At 32.5% G+C, this 23,193-nt stretch overlaps 1 protein-coding gene across 1 annotated transcript; it reads right to left on the bottom strand.

Moving 5' to 3' along the window:
• Positions 1 to 18,180: 18,180 nt before the first annotated feature.
• LOC149253787 (benzyl alcohol O-benzoyltransferase-like) lies at positions 18,181 to 19,608 on the bottom strand. Its single transcript, XM_089456928.1, has 2 exons — positions 19,177 to 19,608; positions 18,181 to 19,089 (listed from the first exon to the last, which is right to left on the bottom strand). Exons 1-2 carry the CDS (start codon positions 19,606 to 19,608, stop codon positions 18,181 to 18,183), a joined length of 1,341 nt encoding a protein of 446 aa, XP_089313054.1.
• Positions 19,609 to 23,193: the final 3,585 nt, after the last annotated feature.

The following is a 23,193-nucleotide window of genomic DNA, read 5'->3' on the forward strand; positions in this document are numbered from 1 at the left end:
ACAAAGTTTGATACCAGCAGAAACGCAAACCACCTTTTCTCAACCGAACACAAGCTTCGCCCTCTCTTACCAGCAGGAAAGAAAATTTCTCCTCGCAACTCCTTCGAAATCCTCAGCTCTATTTTCTTGACAACAAACGGCTTCGTCCAGCTCCTTCAACCAACGACTATCTCAATCTCACTCTGCTTCTCCTCACAGCTCCTTTACCAGCGACTTTCTCAAACTTCCAGTGAGTGCCCCTGCACCCAAACTTCAATCGCACTCTGCTCCACTTGTTCATCCCATAGTCGGGAATGAGAACCCTCCATTCGATGCAGATACACATTCAGAAGCAAAAGGTAAAAAATAAAATTGTTTACTATCATATTTAGCTCCATTACTACCCAGAAATTAAATAATAATTTGTTTGGAATCTTCGAAGAGCTTTATAACACTCAAAATTCTCAATTGTAACCTAAAAATTTCAACAACACACAGAAAAAATAATAATAACTTTTGAAGATAATTCTTAACTCTCCCCCACCATCAAACTGAGCATTCATACATTACACACTCCCTTGATCACCTTTCTCCATTGGTCTTAGAATCTCGACACCGACAGCCTCGACAGTTGTCCTGTAAATTATGATGTTGGACTACTCACGTAGCCTATTCTGGCATCATCATCTGATAACCATATATGCTGGCATCATCTTCTGATAGTCGTATGCGGTGTTATAATTGTGACCGACTTTCAATCCCTGGTTATATTTTCGGTACATAATTGCAAGGAAAAATAAGTAGGGGAAGTTAAAGTCCCTCATATCCACGATCTAGACTGGAAGAATAATGAAGTGGAGGTTAAAGTATTTGCAACAATTTTATTGTTCGACGATTGGGGCTCAAAATTTGAGATAATTTATTTTATTCATATTCTAATTATTTTTTAGCATTAATTTCGAGTCAAAACAGATATTAAATTGGTGTACCAGATCTTCTTCTTGTTCGTGAGGTAAGGAATTTTCTCTTGCTTAATTATTTGACTAATATGCCGAAGTGTATATACTTTACTACTTTCCAGATTTCAATATATGACCAGTGACATCCATTCATATCTCATGAAAAGAGTTGAAAATAAAAATCACATCTCCAGTATGGATTCAAACCTTACACAAATTATATCAAAATGTTTCATTCAATAACAAATAAATAAAAAGATTATCTTTCAACTAGTGTTGCATGTCACTGGGAATCCCTGCCGGTACATAGATTTGTTTTGATGTTTTTTTAAGTAAATAAATGTTAAATTTCCTTATATGAAGTTTGCTATTTTCCAATGTCACAGTCCAACAACATAATGACAAGCTGTTATTGGCATGTTGGTCAGACACCAGCTGGTGAGCCATGACAAGGCCATAATATTTATTAATTACAAAGGCATCACACAACTGTTATTTTACCAACCATATCTTTGACCAGAGAGACAAACCTGCAAAGAAAAAAACTTCGTGGCATCTACAACAAATAGATGCACAGAGAAGAACAACAGTTACAAAGTCCCCAGGTAAGGATGAAATTGATCGATGATATAATTTTCGAACTCTTTCCTTTTCTTTTACGAAACGAGATAGAACGAAAGCATAAAGAGGCATTGAGAGAAACCTGCGAATTTGAATACCAAAAATGTTGCAATAGAAGAAAGCATAGTGAAAATAGCATCCAAAGTGTGATAGGAATTCTTGCATATCTATATGGAGTCCTTGTGGCATTTGTTTATACTACTATAACCCCCACAGGAATGTAGCATATATATTTCTCTCTATTGTTACAGTAGGTGGCTCCTGTGACCCACAAAGGTTCCAAAATCGGGGTTTCATTGACGGGAAATGGGTTCTGAGCGGGTTCAATGATTGACCAACCCGAATCGTATCCAAACGTAATATCTAATAGAAGACAACAGGGTGCACACCGAGTGAACTGAGGGGAACCCGAAAGGCACAATAACAATTCAAATGAGATAAATAGAATAGGGAAAAGCATCGATATTTAACATCATAATCTGTCTCACTAAGTTATGTATCTCTACTAATATAATGAGCATAAGTAACCTGGTTTGTAATGGGTATAACCACTTGCTTTTACCCTGGTACTGGTGTTGGTATTGGTGCAATATGTGTTGCTTCTCGATCTGTACCTATCGTTGTGGGTTCTCGTTGACGTGCTATAGGGAATGGGTTGCTTCAACTCCCTTTATCTACACAAAGAATGAGAAAAATTAGTAATTTGCATACAGATTTATCAAAGCGGGCAAATGTGTTATTAGGTGTAGAATTCTAAGAAATTGTTTTAAAGAATGAATAAAAAGGAAAAAGTTGCTCGACCCACCAATTGACTCGTGTAGAATCTAAGATGATGTCTAACACATGTATTATAATATAATTAAAAAAAAAGACAAATGTAAACAACATTTCTGAAAGAATGAATAAAAAGGAAAAAGTTGCTTGGCCCACCAATTGACTCGTGTGGAATCCAAGACAATGTCTAACACATGTATTATAATATAATTAAAAAAATACAAATGTAAACAACATTTATGTGGTAGCTCTGACATGTGTTGGCATCTCCATTCCATACTTTCTGTTTTCCATGTAATTTTTACAAATTATTCTACAAATTGTTCTGGCCAAATCTACTGGTGGCATCCTGAAGTGGGCATCAGATTTGTACATGGTAGTCAGCTTCAATGGAAAAATATATTGGTGGCATCCTCAAGTGGGGATCAAAGCTCAGATTTGTACATGGCAGTCAGCTTCAATTCCCATGACGGAATCAAACGACATATTGATTTGGTTTTATTCTGTATTTTTTGAGTTGCTCAGGTTGTGTTTCACCCATGGAGATCTAAGCATTAAGAATGCGTGCTCTGCCATTAATTAGCCAAGATGGCTTGGGCGTTGAAGAAAATTAACAATATAACTATTGTAATCCTTAAAATTACAATCTTTATCTGAAAGCTTCATTCAATTAGTTGTCTCTAATCCCACTAAAATCCATGCCATCCCATAGTAACCTGTATCTCCGAAGGAGTAGTGAGCGTCATAGTACGAGCCGAGAGCAATCAAGCTGGTCGCATGAATAATCACCCCGGCTGGCTGGTACAAGAATTAACTCGGCGGGCTTACTTTTGTGCTTCTTGGAATTTTAGCATTTTTGGGATAGTGACCAATTAGTACGATAAATAAATAGAGGCGATAAAAAATAAGGAATGAGGTTGTCAGATAATCCACCCTTCAGTAACTGTGGTGGTGCTAATCCGGTAAATGTCCGTCTGTGGCTCATTCACGGAAGAGCTCATATCCCCGAGCGACTTTAGGTGTTGGAGAATTTTTATTTGAGTAAATTAGGTCAGTATCAATTGCGAGTCTCAAGCTTCGAGCGAGCTCTGGTTTATCGAGCAGTATTTGACGCTGCTAAACATTGAGTGTTAACTCTTTTATTGGATCACGTATGGGTTTATGGTACAAGTTGCAAATATGTGTTTATACTAAGAATTCAGAATGATGAGGTGACGTGACTATAACGATGATGGAACAATACAACTCTACAAATTATAACGATGGAGGTATGAACAACCAAAATTTCCAAATGCTTACAGCTCATGACAGAGGTAAAATTCTTATTCCTTCCTGAACGTCTGTGGTAAAATTCTTATTCCTTCCTGAACATTTGTGCCTATAATTGAGGTCACCATTTGCCTTCTTCTTCAATTGTGAAAGCATCAAAATGAAAACCTAAACCTTGTTTGGCAATTTTTTCTTCCTGCAATTTTAAATTACAGTTTTCTTTAAATTACAATTTTCTTTTTCCCTGAATGTTTGTACCTATGATTGAGGGCACAATGTTATATAATCTGCAAGATGTTATGTAATATGCGAGAAGAATGCCAGGGAATAATACAGTGAATAGACCTATTGAATTGATTTACATTTGATTTACAGGTATAAACATGAAATAAAACCTAGAAATATTTTCTGTTTTTTCTCTATTTTTACTTTAGCTCTATACATTAAATTGTTGAAATTTGAACATACCTTTCTCTGTGTGCATAGAAGGTGCTCTCGATGACAAAGAAGTTTCTCTGGATGATATGCAAAGAAGTTTCTCTTTAGCCTCCACAGAAGCCTCAGTGCCCTCTTGCAAGTACCTAGAGGGCATGAGAAAAATGCAACTAGGCATGAGAAAACTGCAACCAGGCATGAGAAAAATGTAATTAGGGAAGAGGAGGCTTAAGAATTCATAGAGCTTGAAGCTCAGATATTGGTAGGTGGAAACTATGGTGGTTTGGCAGGTGTAAACAATGGTGGTTTGGATGGTGGCACCTGTAAACAATGAGGTAGGTGTAAATGAGGGTCGTAGTGAAACTTTGGTTAAAAACACTTGCCTCAACCACCATTTTAAAAACTTTGGATAAAAAAACTTGTTCCATCCTGATTTAAGAAACTTTGAATAAAATAACTTGTCCACCCCAAAATAGCATCGATGCACATGAAGTTTGCAATAAGAGAGAAATTTTAAAACTTTGGTTAAACATTTAGTGAATAAAAATAAACAATTTTAAACTTTGGTTAAAGAGTGAAATAAGATGAAAATTTGCAATCAAACAAACAATTAATCGCTGGTCAAGTCCCTGCCATAAGCAGGGACTAATAACAATTAAAAATAAAAACATATACTATTTAAATTTTGTTGTTTCATTAAAAACTATTTTAAGATATAAATTTCATATTTTACTATAACAAAGATTAAAAAAGGACATACTCATACGTGGCTAAAGACAACTTCAAAGTAAACTTTATAAAGCAATTTAAATGCCATATAAAATTCAATCTTACTCAAGATATATATTTGTTATATTTGAAATTAGCATGATTTTGTTGTAGCTAAAGCATTGCACATTCAAGTCTATGCATAGAACAAGGTTGTATATAATATTTAAAAGTTTGTAGTTTGGATAATAAATAATTTGTGAGATGATGTGGATATTTTTTTATAATATTTTTATTAAAATATTAATGTATTTTTATATTTAATATTTAATATTATTGTAATATTTTCGAAACTTATATAATGTAAATTATGTTTTAAGATTTAATATTATTAAAATAATGTAAATTTTGAAACGAGAACTATAAAGTCAAAATGAGAATTCTGGCCAAAAAACCTCGAAAAAACATCAAAAACAATGCTAAAAACGAAAAATGTTGATGCCAGAATAACACTTTTTTTTGTCCAGGGTAAATTTTCAACATGTTTTAAAAATGGCGGTGAAAACCAATTTTTTGTGCAAAAATTGTCCAAAAAATACCCTCAAAACGAAGTGATGATGTTCAAATAACATTTTTTTTTCTCAATGTTAAATTTTGTGCAGAAAACACCCTCAAAACGAAAAGTGTTGATGCTGGGATAACAAATTGTTTTTCAAGGGTAAAATTTCAACATTTCAAAATAATAGCATAAAATATTTTATCATGAGCATTAAAATTTCATATAAAAAAATAAATAAATAAAAATAAAAATAAAAAATAAAAAAGTTAAAACAATGAAAAAACACAAAACAAAAAAAATAAAAATAAAGATAACAAAACATAAATAAAAATATATACTTAAAAAAAAAAAAACCAAACAAACAAACAAACATCAAAAATAAAAATCAATCATAAAAATGGAAATAAAAAACAAAATTAACCAATAAAAAATAAGAATTAAAAAACTAGAAAAAAAATTACAAATTATAAACAAATAAATAGTAAAAAAAACAAAACAAATATGTAAACTAAAAAATTTTGGGAAAAGAAAAAAATACACATTAAAAAAAACTCTAAAATTAAGTAAGTAAAAATAGAAAAATTAAAAAAAAACATTAACAAAACACTAAAAAAAAATTGAAAATTAAAAACAAACTAGATTTTCAAAAAAAAAAGGAAAATTAACCAAAAAAAATTAAAAACTAGTGAAATTAAAATTAAAATGATAATTACTTAAAAAAATAAATGTAAAAAAAATAAATTTAAATTATAAAAAAACAACACGTATTTTTTATTAAAAAAAGAAAAAAAATGCAATTATTTTTTATTAAACATATATATTTTATTTAAAAATAAATAATAATTTTAATTTTTTTTAAACAATCTTTGTTTTTATTAAAAATAAAAAATAAAAAAAAAATTAAATAATTTTTATTTGAAAAAAATTAAAAAACAATTTAAAACGAAATTTTTATTTTTTATGTGAAAAAAGATATATATTAAATTTTATTAAAAATTAAATTATTAAAAAAATTTAACAAAATTTTTTAATAAAAATTAAATTTTATTTTTATTTTTTAATTTTGATTTTATAAAAAAAAAAATTTAAAAAAAAATTAGTTTGTGCCCCCCCGGGCGCCTGGCCGGCCCTTGGGCGATTCCCCTCGGGCGATTCCGGGGAATCGAATCGCCCGAGGGCCGGCCAGGCGGCCGGGGGCGGGGGGCTGCACGGCCGAGGGCCGGCCAGGCGCCCGGGGGTGGCGCGGCCGGGGGCTGCACGCCCGAGGGCCGGCCAGGCGCCCGGGGGGGCGCGGTCGAGGGCGGGGGGCTGCACTAGAATCGCCCGAGGGCCGGCCAAGCACCCGGGGGTAGCCGGGGGCGCTGCGTGCAGCCCCCCGCCCTCGGCCGCGCCACCCCCGGGCGCCTGGCCGGCCCTCGGGCGATTCCGGGAATCACCCAAAGGCCGGCCAGGCGCCCGGGGGTGGCGCGGCCGGGGGCGGGGGCGCTGCACGCAGCCCCCCGCCCCGGGCCGCGCCACCCCCGGGCGCCTGGCCGGCCCTGGGGTGATTCCGGGAATCGCCCCAGGGCCGGCCACCCGCCCGGGGGCGATTCTAGGAAACGCCCAAGGTGCACAAACTATTTATTTTGTTAAATTTTTTTTTTATAAAATCAAAATTAAAAAATAAAAATAAAATTTAATTTTTATTAAAAATTTTTGTTAAATTTTTCTAATAATTTAATTTTTAATAAAAATTTCGCTTTAAATGGTTTTTTAATTTTTTTCAAATAAAAATTGTTTAAATTTTTTTTTATTTTTTATTTTTAATAAAAACAAAGATGGTTTAAAAAAAATAAAATTATTATTTATTTTTAAATAAAATATATATGTTTAATAAAAAATAATTGCATTTTTTTCTTTTTTTAATAAAAAATACGTGTTTTTTTGGGTTTTTTTTATAATTTAAATTTGTTTGTGTGTTTTTATTTTTATATTAATTTTATGAGTTTTTTTATTTTTTTCCGCTAATTTTCTATTTTTTTTTAAACTAGTTTGTTTTTAATTTTTTTTTCCCAGTTTTCGCTAATGTTTTTTTTAATTTCTCTATTTTTATTTACTTAATTTTATAAATATATATTTTTTTAATTTTGTTTTTTTTTTCCAAATTTTTTGATCGTTTGTGAGATTTTTTTTTTTTTACATTTTTTTTTAATATTAATTTTACTAGTTTTTTTTTTTTTTTTTAAACGAGTTTGTTTTTAATTTTTTTTCTTTTCCCTAGTTTTTGCTAATGTTTTTTTTTAATTTCTTGATATTTACTTACTTAATTTTATATATATATATTTAATTTTGTTTTTTTTTCCAAATTTTTTTTATGGTTTATGAGATAATTTTTTTTAACATTTTTTATTTTTTATTTTTGTCTTTTTTACATATATTTTTATATTTGTTTTTTAGAGACAATTATTTCATTTGGATTGAAAATTTAATTAACAATGTATAAATATGTAGTATATCGAAAATGCAAAATATCGACCTTCTTCTTTAAATATGCAAATCAATAAAAGCCCCACTACAAAAAAAAAAAAAATTAAAATAAAAACTAGAAAATATGAAAAAGAAGACCACTTCCAAAATTATTAAATTTTAGAAATAATTATTTACATTTCATATGTTAAAAAAATTTAAAGTCAAAAAATAGGTCTTTTAAAAAAAGGGTCTGATGCAGAATAACCACTTTTTTAAATCAGCATGAAAATCACTACCATTCTAAAACGCAATGTACATAAAAAAATTTAAAGTGCCAAAAACTATGCTTTAAAAAAAACATGTGTGTTCTGCATCACCCATTTTCAAAATCGGGTCACTTTTTTGCTATCTTTACAAAACGGGTAATAGTACCAGTTCCCGTTTCAAAGTTTACATTGTTTTAAGATATTGTTAAAAATTATGGAAATAATATTTTCAAAAATTATATAATGTAATTTATTATTTTATGTTTTAGATTTAATATTATTAGGATATCGATAAAAATGATGGAAATAACTGATCTTAAAATGAAAGAATAAGTAAATGCACACACCATTCACACAAATGAGCATAATATATGATTTGGGAAATTTAATATGGGAGAAAATTTAGCTAGAAGGTAATGCATATACTCTTCTCTCTTTTTCTTGGTTATGAAATGCTAGTACAAAGAAATAAGCACTTATCATGGAGTTTCCATGGAAGTCATGGCCTAAATGTACACTACAAAATATTTTTTCTCCTCTATTATGCTTTAATATTCTACTGGTAGATTCTCTGCTTAACTATGAAATAATAACAATACCAAAAGAATGGAACCCCTTCTAGTCTTAGAGGCCTAATACATGGTAAGATAGTCATATAGAGTTAGGGTTAATGATTTTTCTTGCCTCAATCCTCAAGTAGTGCTAGGGTTTTGGAACATTTAGAAATTTAATTAAAATCCACACATGACAAGCCTCACATGTGTGTATAATGGGTTATACCATGGCATTCACTTAATATCATGATGGTTAACAAGGTAGTTAAACGTATGTGAGAAATTACTTCCATTTATGAATGGTGACTAATGTGAATTTGGAATGTTGTATAGTGTGTAGAACAACATTGAGGTGATAAAGCTAAAATCACAATGAATTAACCCCTAAATGTGTCATTTGATGCCTAAAACTAACTCTAGGAATTTTTGGACCATAAATCACTAAAACGGGATCTACCCTTAATAAGAACCTTACAAGTAAACTCTCCCAACGTTTACTTCTAGAAAGTACAAAGATAGATTCGAATTATATAATCATCCATCTTGGATCACATTTCCACATTTAGGGATGCTTCTATTCCCCAAAATATTTTACTGAATACATGAGGAAATTTATCTCCCTCCTTCTCCCTAAAGTACCATTTGGCCTTACATAGAAGTTTCTCTTTCAATGTTATGTGTCAAATTTCATCTTACACTTATCTGGTAATTTTGGACTTTTACAAAACTATATATTCTACCCACACTACCTAATCTACTAGTGCTAAGTGTTGTAGTATGTAGGACCTTCTTGTTGGTTTCCTAATCCAACATGGAAGGCTCTTAGAGGTTCAAATTTTCCACATTCACTATTAAGTAAATGTGCATAAAGGGGCATAGATTGATCCTATATGCAAATTTGGCCACCTTCTAAGTTCTTGAATAATTCAAAAGGACTATGCAAAAGAGCCTTCACCTTCCTAGCAAGACCTTGCAACCTTTCCTTGTTCAAATGCAACTAAACTATATCACCCATATTGAATGTTTTCTCAAATCAACACTAATATTGTCACTCCTTGTTCCTTTCTTGTGACTTTGTCAATGTCTTCTTTACTTGAGAATGGATGTACCAATCTTTTCAACAATTTACTCTACTTTTTATGAATCTCCTATGATATCTTCAATCACTCGTCCTTATTGTCCATATATAAAACCCAAGAGTAATGGTTGAAAATAACTAAAGCAAGTTTCAAAAGGGGAGTAACTAGTAGAAGTGAGGATCACCTTTTCATAAGAGTGTTATATATGAAATCAAATTTTCATCAAAATTCTTTGATACTTATGATTGTAACCCATTAAATGTTGAACAAATGTCATGTTGATTACTTCCATCTTCCCATCTATGGATGGAAAGATATAGACCTCTTCAATTTAATTCACACAATCTCCCAAAATATTGTCCAAAAGGCTTTAAAAAATATGGCATCCATATCTAAGACTATTCTTGTTGTTATCCTAAAGCACAACTAGATCGTTTCAAAGAACGTGTTTCTTGTTTCTTGTCCTTTGATGGTCATTTTACATTGCATAAGAATGTGCATCTTTCGAAATATCAACTACCACAAATAAATAGTCATGTCCCTTCTTCCTTGTTGGTAAACCACCAACAAAATCCATGGAGATGTTATCCCAGGACTTAGCAGTTACACATAAGGAATGATATAAATATTGTTTTGTATCATTCGACAAAGTGTGCATTCTCTAATATATTAATCTAAATCTTGCATTCTAGGCTAATACACATACCTATATAAGTTGGAAACTGTATTCCCAACACTAAAATTCCCTGCAACCTTGGAAGTTTGAACCTCTCTAATAAAATACAATGATTCACCTTTACGAATACAGAGCTTGTCTAGCCTATAAATCAATCGATTCTAGAGATGATAGTCATCCTTAATATCAACTTCCTACACATGAAGATGTCCCTATAGTTCTTTAAACACCTGTTTAATATCCTCATCTTTCATGTATGCCTCTGCATGTGCATCATGGTTAAAAGGATTTCTATGCATAAGAGTTTCCAAAACTATTATATTCAATCTAGTTGATGTTGAAAGCATGTCTACCAAATTATTAGTGATATCATTCTTAACATTGATGACTACATTAGATTGTTGCAAGAACGGTATGCATTGTACAATTTGTTGAAGGTAATTTGGAGCTTCAAAAAACTGTAGTGGTTAGCAATGAATGTTGACAATGGTTTCCTATCATACCATTAGATAGTTCTTTTATCATGGAAAATTTTAAAGGCTAATATTCGCAAATGGGCTAACTTTCCATGCTTTTTTCAAAAAAAAATAAAAAATTGCTAATTTCCATTTCTTTTTGAAATGATTCGCCCAAAATTTATAGCATAAAATTATTTTACCTTAAAAATTGCAAAAATTTGTTATAAAGAGTGAATATTTTTACAAAAATATCACAACACATTTTACAAATTGCATATTATGGACTAATAAGACTTGTTCATCTTTCTAAACTTTAAGATAAATTTCCATCCTTAAAATTTACTTCTTAACCAATATAAATTCCACTCCAATAAAACTCCAATATAAATTCCACTCCAGTGTAAATTCCATTATTATATTTACATTATTGTAGGAAGATAGCATACCAACTTACTTCCTTCGTCAACAATACTCCATTTATATAGACACTTGTATTTGTCTCCATTTCGAAAGGTTTTTCAAACTCCAACAATGCAAGGACTAGTGGTTGACTGATATTCTATTTCATCTCATTCAGAGTAGGCTGGGAAGGAGCGATGAGGACAGCTGGCTTTCTGGTGACCTTCATATTCAGAGTTGCCATTAAAACAAAGATATGGATGATTGATGAGTTCCTACGAAAGTGAGCGCAAAATCAGAAGCCGCCAGAACAGAATGCACCGCGTTGCAGACTCTAAGGCGAAATAAACAGAAATGCTGAATTTTGAGATGAAGAAGAGGCCTGCATTTGATGACACATTTATAAAGTTAGAATGTAAGTTTATCCAGAATCACCATTGAATTGTGTCTTTCCAGTGTCCTAATGTCTCGGGCCGGGATGTTAGGGAAATGCTTAATATTCTTATATGCCTAGTTTAACCGTGCGTTTTTAATGGTTTTTGTTTTAAATTTTTTAAATGGTAAGTTTGAGTAAAGTAATGTGCAGATTTACATTAAATTTATTTACATATTTAAAAAACTATATTAAATAAAAAAAATTAATTCATTTTTATATTTAAAAAATATATTAAATAACAAAAATATACATTTTCACAAAAAGTCTTGGCACCAAATTTCTAAAGGAAAACAACCAAAAAAATTGTGGATAAATTTCGGAGTCAAAAAAAACCTAAATATCGTCGTAATCATATTAGCGAAATCATATTATGAGTCCCGTTGATCGTAGTTTGTATTCTTTAGATGTTGACTATACGCTTTTACCTTTCAGTGTAATGTTATATTAATTAAATATATATTGTTTTAATTATTTAAATTAATTATCCTAGGCTAACGAACCATGGTTGGCACCCAGGGCTTTCGTCACCAAAAGGGCAGATCAGATGGATTTATTAGTTTTGTAAATTTTTTTAGTATTATATTTTAATCATTTGACCCCAAAAAAAATGAACGGGCATGGAAAATTTCTAACTATAGTTTTGGAATCACATTCCCATCAACTTCCATCCTGATTATGAACCTGTAAATTTCAATATTTAAAAAAGAAAACGCATAACGACATTGTCAGCGTACTCTCCTCCCCATATGGGGTGATGGCTGGAGAAGATTGACAGAATGCATGTACGAACGATGGTCCGTTCTGTTGCTACGACTTGGTCCTTGCTGTCGCCTAAATGCATGTGGATTTCGTGGACGTGGTTTCACACAGTGCTCGTTGGGGAATGGGGATTTTGTGGCCACAGAATAGCTCGAATGATGCAGTCGACATTCACCTAAAAGTCAAAACAGACTGGTTTACACTTTACTATGATCTTCAGGTTGATTAAGCTCGAGCTAAATACCACAAAGAAATGTTACACATTATTAAGCAATGACTCTCATTTGTTTGGAATCACGAAAGAACCAGTTGTGGCTTAAAACTTTATAAATATAGAAAATTTGTCATTATAGGTTGGGAATTGGATAATCTAACGCTCTCCATTAATGGCGGTGTAGAAGGATAATTCAAAGCTCCCGAATGTTTCGTGGCATGTGCTTAACACTAGCAATGTGTTTGTTTACTAACACCTGTGGGTTTTGGTGTAACAACAATCGGAACTCCAACAAGTGGTATCAGAGCTAAAGGTCTTGAGTTCCAAACACACCTGGCTTGCGTTGGGGGGGAGATTTTTGGGAATTGGATAATCCAAGGCTCCCTGTTAATGGCGGTGTAGAAGGATAATTCAACTATGTAGAAAGATATTTCAACGGCAGTGTAGAAGGATAATTCAACTGTGTAGAAAGATAATTCAACGCTCCCATGTGTTTCGTGGCATGTGCTTAACACTAGCAATGTGTCTGTTTACTAACACCTGCGGGTTTTGGTGTGTTGAGTTTTAGTGTGTTTGGTAGCATGTGCTTAACACTAGTGATGTGTCTGCATAGTTACCAAGTTCGTCCGTATTGGCGAAAAAAATACGTTAATTCGTCAGTTCGATTCGGTACGGCGATTAATTCGGTTAATTCCAATTCGGTTCGGTGAAATATTTTTGTCAAATCCCCTGCGCCAGCTCGCTATCTCCTGCTTTGTCCCTTGACTTGAATGTGTTTCGCACCCGAACATGAATACTTCACGTGTTTCGTTGCACCAAAGAATGACCTGTGTTTCGTTACACGGACACCTGACTATGGCCATACCCAATGTATATGGTAAATTGATTTGGAAGTTTGATATATATCTATCCACATGGTTGATTAAATAAATATGAATTTTTTAAATTAAGGGATTTTCTAACTTTGTTTAAATATATTTTATAAATTCATAAGATCGTGTTGTATGTATGGAAATTTAAAAGTATTGATTTACTCATTTTTTACTTATTTTGTTAAAAAATAAAATTTACATTTATTTTATTAAATTAAAAATTTATTTTTTAATGGTTAAATTAGTGGAAATAGGTCATTGAACTTACTTTTTAATTGTTGAATAGGAATCGGCAAGGTAAACTTTTAATTCCAGCTTTGCTTTGTTGATCCATTGGAAAAATACAAGTTCTGATCTGCACAATGTTGGTGAAAACAATACAAGGGCAAAACAAGTTTGGAACTAGGCAACCTTAGTGGAAAATTGAAATAATGTAGAGAAAGGCAAAGCTAATGCTCAGATCAATTACCTTTTATAAATTTTCTTATAAGAATATATATATATATATATATTTTTTCCTATAAAAATAATTTTTCTTCCAATAAAAAATATCAACTTGCTTAATTCATTATGTGATTACAGAAGCTTGAATACAGAAAATACCAACTTTTTCTATTTTAACAAATTGATAATTCTTATTGGAAAAAAATAAAAAATATATATAATTTTTATAGAAAAATAAAAAAATAGTAATTTCTATATTAGAAAATTTTATAAAATGACAAATTGCAATTAAGAAAAAGATAATTCTTATCTTACAAGAAATTATAAAATAGCAAATTGGTTGCAAATCAATAACTTTTATATAGAACATAAAAAAATAGTAACTTCTATTTTGGAAAAAAATCAACTTATACAACTTTTATATTTTGTTAAAATTTTGAATATAATGATTGTTTATTTAAATTTATATATATATAAATATAAATATAAATATATAAGTACTTGTAATATGTATAGTGTCGAATTTTTTTCGTATTGAATTTTATAGAGTCGAATTTTTTCCGTATCGTATCGAATTCGAATTCGAATCCGAATTCGAATTTGGTAACTATGTGTGTCTGTTTACTAACGCCTGCTGGTTTTGGTGTAAAGGCAATCGTGACTCCAACACTGTAATTTTGAAATTTGAAAACAACTCTTAGAAAACCGTTTTAGATGATTATTAAGAAAATTGAAAAAATCTAAAAGTTTTTTATCATGAACAAGTTTAAAATAAAAAATTGGTTTTTTATGAGATAATGATATGGTGCCTCTTATAAAGTATCTACAAAAAATTGAATAAATGAGAGAACTTAGATGGCCTGAAGTTATATGCAACGAAGGAATGAGTAAAAGAAAAAAATGGTGGATGAGACAAAACAACAAATGGATGGAAAAATGGAATATTTACCTCAATGCATGTCCCACAAACAGCAAGGATTTAAAGAGTTTTGTTATGGAGAAATTTTGTAAGTGTTTATGGGGAAAAGGATTGGGTAGAAAGAAGAAATACTATGCTCAAGAATTCAATCCCACTTGTGATCTCCAACAAAAAGAGTACATTGGAGCTGACATTCCATGGAGAGCAAAGATTCTTATTGCTCAATTAAGAATAACTCACATCAACTACAAACTACAGTGCGAAACAGGTCGATGGAAAAGACCTAAAGAAGCTTAGGAAAAATGGGTATGTACATTTTCCACAGCAGAGGCAGTGGAATAAGAAAAACATTTTATTTTGGAATGTGATACTTTGTTACAGCAATATGTTAACATCAATTCTTTGACATTATTTTTTAACGAGAAGACTGTTAAAAAATTGAGTCATCTAATCATTAATTTGAATAATAAAAAAATTAAATTACAATAACAACAAACAGAAAAACTACCCATAGTTGAAATGACTTAAATAATCAAAAAAATTAAATTACAATAACAACACACAGAAAAACTAATAATCCCATAGTTAAAATTTCATTTCATTAACTCTAGAGCACCATCAAACTGAGAATCTCGACACCGACAACGTCGTTAAATACTCCATTGGCATCCGAATCTTACGTTGGACTGCTTACGTAGTGTATTCTTGCATCACCGTCTGACAACCGTATGGGGTTTAATAATCGCGACCGACTTTTAATTCCTCTTTTAAGTTTTTAGCACATAATTGCAAGGAAAAACAATTAAAGAATTCGTTTTTATATAGCTGTTTGACTCTATCTCGAATAAAATATTTTACTTATTTTTAGCTTTCTAGGATAAAATATTTTACTGAATACATGACGAAATTTATCCTCCTCCTTCTCCCTAAAGTACCATTTGGCCTTACATAGAATTTTCTCTTTCAATGTTATGTGTCAAATTTCATGTTACACTTATGTAATTTTGGACTTCTACAAAACTATATATTCTTCCCACACTACCTAATCTACTGGTCCTAAGTGTTGTAGTCTATAAGACCTTCTTGTTGGTTTCTTAATCCAACATGAAAGGCTCTTAGAGGTTCAAATTTTGCACATTCACTATTAAATAAATGTGCATATAGGGGCATAGATTGATCCTATATGCAATATTGGCCACCTTCTCGAATAATTCAAAAGGACTATGCAAAAGAGCCTTCACCTTCCTAGCAAGACCTTGCAACCTTTCCTTGTTCAAATGCAACTAAACTATATCACCCATCTTGAATGTTTTCTCAGGTCAACACTAATATTATCAGTCCTTTCTTGTGACTTTGTCAATTTCTTCTTTACTTGAGAATGAATATACCAATCTTTTCAACAATTTACTCTACTTTTTATGAATCTCCTATGATATCTTCCATCACTCGTCCTTATTGTCCATATATAACACCCAAGAGTAATGGTTGAAAATAACTAAAGCAGGTTTCAAAAGGGGAGTTAGTAGAACTTAGGATCACCTTAGTATAAGAGTGTTAAATATGAAATCAATTTTTTATCCAAAGTATTTGATACTTATGATTATAACCTATTATATGTTGAACACATGCCATGTTGATTACTTCCACCTTCCCATCTATGGATGTAAAGATATAGATCTCTTTAATTTAATTCACACATTCTCCCAAAATATTTTCCAAAAGGCTCTAAGAAATATGGCATCCCTATCTAAGATTATTCGTGTTGGTATACTAAAGAACACCTAGACCTTTTCAAAGGATGTGTTTATTGTTTCTTTTCCTTTGATGGCCATTTTACATGGCATAAGAATGTGCATCTTTCGAAATATCAATTACCACAAATGGGTAGTCACGTCCCTTCTTTGTTCTTGGTAAACCACCCATAAAATCCATGGAGATGTTATCCCAGGGCTTAGTAGTTACACATAAGGAATGGCATAAATATTTGTTTTTTATTACGAGGCTTACTAATACAACAAAGTGTGCATACTCTAATATATTAAGCTAGATGATGCATTCTAGGCCAATACAAATATTCTATTTGTATAGCCACTTGTATTTGTCTCCATTTCGAAAGGCTTTTCAAACTCCAACAATGCAAGGACTAGTGGTTGACTGATATTCTATTCCATCTCATTGAAAGCTTTCCCTTGATTCTTCCCCCACAAGAAACTCTTAATGTTGGCTATTATGGTATGAAGTGGCGCAACCATAGCTAAAAATCATGGTATAAACTTCCAAAGATATTACAATGCACTGTGCGACATTAGTAGGATCTAGCCACTTGAGTATGGCCTCAATTTTCGTGATATCTGTCACGACCTCCCATCCACCTCACTGAGGTTCAAATCTAGTAAATCGACATGTTAAGCTCTAGAAAAGAGTGAGTTATGTGACTCTCTTTAATGAGTAATGTGGCATACATCTTAAGCTTTTGAAAAGAGTAAGTTATGTGGTGAGATAAGATGGAGCTTGATTTCTCTCTATGGGCAATCTTTAATGCCCTTAATTTTTGTCAAATAGGCTTAGCTTGAATGCTTGAGTGGAATAGTGGTATGCTCCTATCCCAAATTCAAATCCAATAAAATGACATGTTAAACTCTGGAAAACAATAACATGTATGATACTCTTAAATGAGTATATAATATGAAATAAATGTTAAACTCTTAAAAAAAAATCTATATAATACTCTTAAATAAGTATATAATATGACACACATGTTAACCTCTTGAAAATCATAATCTATTTAGAATTCTAAATGAGTATATAATGTGATTTTAATATAGTACCAATAACTTGACTATTACCTCTAGAAAAAAGAAGAAGCTAATTTTACTCTAAAAATAAAAATAAAATATAAAATCCTTTCGCAACATACAATTAGAAAGAGATAAAGTAAAATAAAACATATATTGATTCTCATGACTCCTAATTGTCAAGGTTCACCATTTTGCATGTTTAAAACAATTTTCGTATTTAATAACTTTCTAGATACACAATTTTCTTCATCGTAATATTTTACTTGAATTAGAAAAGGCCAATATGCTTGGACCAACCAATTACCACAATGGCTAAGCATTAAATGCCATCGTTACAGTACCTTTTAGTTTTTCCGTTTCTCATTGCCTCGTACGCAATTGAGGAAGTTTTTAATGCAGCCAATTTTCTGGACGCCAAAGCGTCAATGCAGGAAGACCTCTCTTGGTACCACGTTAATTTTTTATTCAAATAACCAGAGCTCAATGCTGTTTTACATCATTAATTTTATTCAAGTAACAGTCGCTTAATATAATTAAGCTTAGAGATTGCTGTTTTACAGCGAGGAATGTAAATAAGGGGAGCCGTTCTCAATGGCTCCATCGATTTCTGCTCGAAATATTCGCATAGCGGCAGGCGGCAAGCATACGGGAACCACTATGCCTTCCACACCACTGTTATTTCGGTACGGGATGAAGAAGCTCGACAAGCCAGCCACTGTACCCACTCCACCTTCTGCTGGGCCGCCGTAGGCTGGTCTTCCCCACCCGAAATCCACATCTTCAAACCCGATTTTGGTACAGTCCGACACCACATAGGTGCCAACTACTGTAAACAGAGGGCGCCCTCTCAACTCCATCAAATCGATCACCGACCGCATGTACTCGTCGTTCACACCCATTTTTGCTTGGCGGATCAATTTCACAGCGAAGGACAATGGTTTGCTTGCCAGTTCTCCTGCGGTCGTCTTCGCGCATGGCAAACTGATAGCATTGCCATAGAAATTTTTGGGAAGAGGCGGGTCGAATCTCGCTCGGGCATCCAGGGTGAATAAGAGCCGAACTTCTTGGTCCACTGGCAGTTGGAGAGCCCTTGTTCTCAAACGCCACAAACATGCCGATAGAGCCTCAAAGGTCGGGCACTTGCCTTGCCCTACAGCTTGTCTCTTCAGCGATTCAATCTCCTTTGGCCCGAAAAAAAATGATTCGTGAACCATCTCGTCCACATTCATCATTTCGCCGTCCTTGTCTTGGATTTGATCATATTCGTAGTGGGGGAATTTAACTGCAGGATTGGTCCGTGGTCGGAGGAGTTCTCTTTCCCAAACTGGAAGAGCCGAAGGCCTGGTCTCACCCTTGGCCATTTCACCCAGAGCTTTCAAGAATTGAACGAGGCCAAGGGCGTCGCTCATGGTGTGATTCAAACGAAGGGCAAATATGAACCCTCCGCATCTCAGCCGCGTTACCTGAAATATCGTAATAAGCAGCACGTGAAGAAAACAGAATTTAGACTGAAATATGAATTGAGTTCATCAGAGAATGAAAGAATTAACCTGAATGAGAAGGAGGGGAGAGTTGGTAATATTTTGTGAGCCTGGCACGTCGTGCAGCAGATCAGCCCAGCACGGGAAGGGTGGGTGCAGGTCTCCGAATTCCTCCATAGAAATGTCGGCATCAGCTTCCACAAACAGCACGCCTTCGCTCGTGCAGTCGACGACGAGCTTGCCGAAGGGCGCGTCTCTCAATCTTCCGGCAAAAGGATAGTAAAACACCAAAACCTTCGCCAGCCCCTCTCTGATAACTCGAGCGGGATCCTCACCTTTTTTCGAAGGATCGAAGCGATAGAACTGAACGATGGGAATTTGAAATCTCAGAGTCGGTTGATCATCTATATTGGAAAGGTATAGCAACCCTTTCGGAGTAGGCACGGAAGGAGCGACGAGGACAGCCGGCTTTCTGGTGACCTTCATATTCAGAGCAGCCATGAAAACAAAGCTATTAATAATCAATCAAAGCCTACGAAACTGAGCACAAAATGAGAAGCCGCCAGAGCAGAATGCACTGCGTTGCAGACTGAAGGCAAAGGAATTCGAAGATGCTGAATTTCGGGATGGAGAAGACGCTGAGACCTGCATTTGGTGCGCCGATTTATAAAGTTCGAATTGGAGCTGACCGGTTCAACCAATTCGAAGATTTGAGCACGAGATAGTTTATCTAAAATCATCATTGAATTGTGTCCCACGTGGATATTTGGCTTTCCAGTGTCCTAATGTCTCGGGCATGAATGTTAACGAAATGCTTAACATTCTTATACGTGTAGTTAAAAAAATGTTATAATAAATTAATTTTATTTATATATTTAAAAATTCATATTAAATAACAAAAAAATATTTATATATTTAAAAAGTCAGGTTAAATAACAAAAATATATAATAGCTTTGCATAAATCCTAATCATATTTGGAATACAAATTAGCGAAATCAAATTATTAGTCCCGTTGATTGTAGTTTGTATTCTTTAGATGTTAGCTATACGCTTCTACCTTTCAGTGTGATGTTACATTAATTAAATATATATTGTTTTAATTATTGAAATTAGAACGTGTAAATTTCAATCTTTTCAAAAAACGCATAACAACGTTTCAGCGTACTTTCCTCCCCATATCAGGTGATGGATGGAGAAGATTGAAAGATTGCTGCGATTGGTCCTTGCTGTGGCTTAAATGCATGTGGATCACACAGTACACGTTGCTAAAGGGGGATTTTGCTGCACAGTATATGTCTAATGATGTGGTAGACATTTACTAAAAAATTAGTTTAAATAATACAAATCAAGATTTTATCTCAATTTACCGGAAACTCCAAAAAATGGCACTAAGGATAATTCAAAAAGTCAAATGGGTTGTCTTTGACTTTTTGGAAGTTTTAGTGGTGGTTTTTTCCAGTCTAATTTCTATAAATTCCCACAGGAATTCATTGAAATCACAAATTTGCTAGGTAATAGAAGTGCCGGTTTTTCTGAATCCATAGTCCATATATACAGTGAAAAACTAGTTTAAATAACACAAATCAAGATTTCACCTCAATTTCTTCCGCCAGATTCTAGCACCGGAAACTCCAAAAATTGGCACTAAAGACAACTCCAAAGTCAAATACTATGATTTTTTGGCAACGTCTAGTGGCAAAATTAGATTACATCTAAATTTTTTAATGTAATGTATTATTTTTCATTGTTTAAATTGTATTTTTGAAAGTTAAATAAAATATATATATGGTATCAAATAAAATTTTTATTTCTAATTACTTTACAACATATTATCTTTTTACTTCTAATTACTTTACAATAGTTTTTTTTTAAACACAAAAAATCAACAAATTTACACATCCCTATATAAAATAAGTTTTTCAACTCGACAAAAAACGCTACACAATATTAAGAGATTACACTCTCATTTGTTTGGAATCATGAAAGAACAAACTCTTCCCAAAGTAGTCTAAAAATTATTTTTTTTCCCGGAGAGTTATGGAAATTCTGGCCATATTTTGAAAAAATCTTATTTTTGTAAATCCAATTAAAAGCTGTTAAAATTCATAATTTTAGGTGCACTAGACATTTTTAATGGTGCTGAACTCATTTCCACTATACAAAAATGTGATTCAAACACTGCATCTACAAGATTTTTTGAAATTTTTTTGTCTAGATTCTAGCCACTTTTGACCGTCCCAAAAATTCCTAAACATCACCAACAACTTATAAATATACAAAATTCTCCATTGTAATTTCGAAATTTCAAAACAACTCTCAGAAAACCTAATAATAACGTTTCAAGATGATCCTTAACTCTCGCACACCATCAAACTGAGCATCCATTGGTGGAATCTCGACACCGACAGCTGTCCTTTAAACTATGACGTTGGACTGCTGACGTAGAGTATTCTTGCATCATCGTCTGACAGCCGTATGGGGTGTTATAATTGCGACCGACTTTTAATCCATCTTTTAAGTTTTTAGCACATAATTGCAAGGAAAAATAATTAAAGAATTCGTCTTTTATATAGCTGTTTGACTCTATCTCGAATAAATTTGAACAGAATAGTATCCCGAGGCCACAATAGAAATTCTAACAAGGTTTTCATAAAATTTAATTAAATTGGTTGGAAATCTCGTTTATATATTTACTTGAAAAAATAATAGAAAATTTGGTAAGATTTTGATAAAATCTAATAGAAATTTTTTGAATGTGAGTCATTGTTGTTGATCTTCAGTAATTTGAGTGTTTCAAGGATTTTTTATGGAGCTTAATCTATTTTTACCATTAAAAATGCTATTCAAACATTTTAGCAACCAATTTTTGTTTAAATTTCTCACTAAATTTGGACAAAAAAAATTGTCATCGGGCTAAATTCTAGCTTCAATAAACAATGCCAATTTGAACATGTAATATTATACATATAAACATGCACACAAATATAATTTGTAAGATGTAGGTTTTAGTTCTTATTAGTTTAGTAATTCAAATTTTATGGAGAAGTTGAAAATAAGAATTACATGTGAGAATAAAAACTATCCCTTATTATATTGAAACCTTATATAAATTATATCTAAATCAAAATGTTTTATGAATTAAAAATTTATATTTGATAAAAATAACATTGAATAAAATAATTTAACATATAATTTTTCCATTTTATTATAATTAAAATAAAGCTTAATTTTTTTAAACTTAAATGGCATGTTCATCCAGAAGTTAACACCGTTTCAAAAATAATTTAAACTCCCATATAAAATTCAACCTTACATAAAATATATGAACTTGTTACGCTTAAAATAATTAAATGATATGTAAGATAATGAGGATATTTCCATAGAATGTTTTTCCTCTATGTATATTATAATATTTTAAAATATTAAATTATGTAATTTATTATTTTAGAAGTTAAATTTGATATTATGTGGGTATTGTTAAAAATTATAAAAATAATTGATATTGAAATAAAAGAAATATGTAAATGAATATGTCATTCACATAAATGAGTATAATATATAATTTATGAAATTTAATATGGTAGAAAATTTAGTTAGAAGATGAGACCTATGTTTTCTTTTCTTTTTTGTAGACATGAAATGTACGTACAAACAAAGGGTACTCACTATGGCATTTCCATGGACACTCTGGCCTAAATGTCAACTACATAATGTTTTTATGCTTCAATATCCTACTCCTAGATGCTCTACTTAACTATGAAATATTAACAATACCAAAAGAATGGAACCCTTCGCTTCATAGAGTCCCATCCCAGTGTTTAACATAGTATGAAAGTGATCTAGATTTAGGGTTAGGAATTTTGCTTGCCTTAACCCTCAATTAGTGCTAAAGTTTTGGAGCCTCTAAAAACTTCTTGAAAATCCACACATGACTAGCCCCACACGCTTGTGTAATGGGATATGACATCATATTCACTTAATATCATGATGATTAGGCTTATGCGAAAAATAACTTCCTAATTTGAAAAATGATTGAGGTGATTTTTGCATTGTTGGAAATTCTATAGTGTGCATAAAAGCATTAA

The sequence above is a fragment of the Pinus tabuliformis genome, chromosome 7 (assembly GCF_031772625.1).
Source record: "Pinus tabuliformis cultivar Carrire ecotype Pingquan chromosome 7, CPIR1, whole genome shotgun sequence".
NCBI classification, from domain to species: Eukaryota; Viridiplantae; Streptophyta; class Pinopsida; order Pinales; family Pinaceae; genus Pinus; species Pinus tabuliformis.

Excerpts from the sequence above, each read along its gene's own strand:
- LOC149253787 (XM_089456928.1), bottom strand. The coding sequence starts at position 19,608 with ATGGCTGCTCTGAATATGAAGGTCACCAGAAAGCCGGCTGTCCTCGTC. Across the intron at positions 19,090-19,176 it reads CTCCCCTCCTTCTCATTCAG|GTAACGCGGCTGAGATGCGG; the intron begins GTTAATTCTTTC and ends ACGATATTTCAG.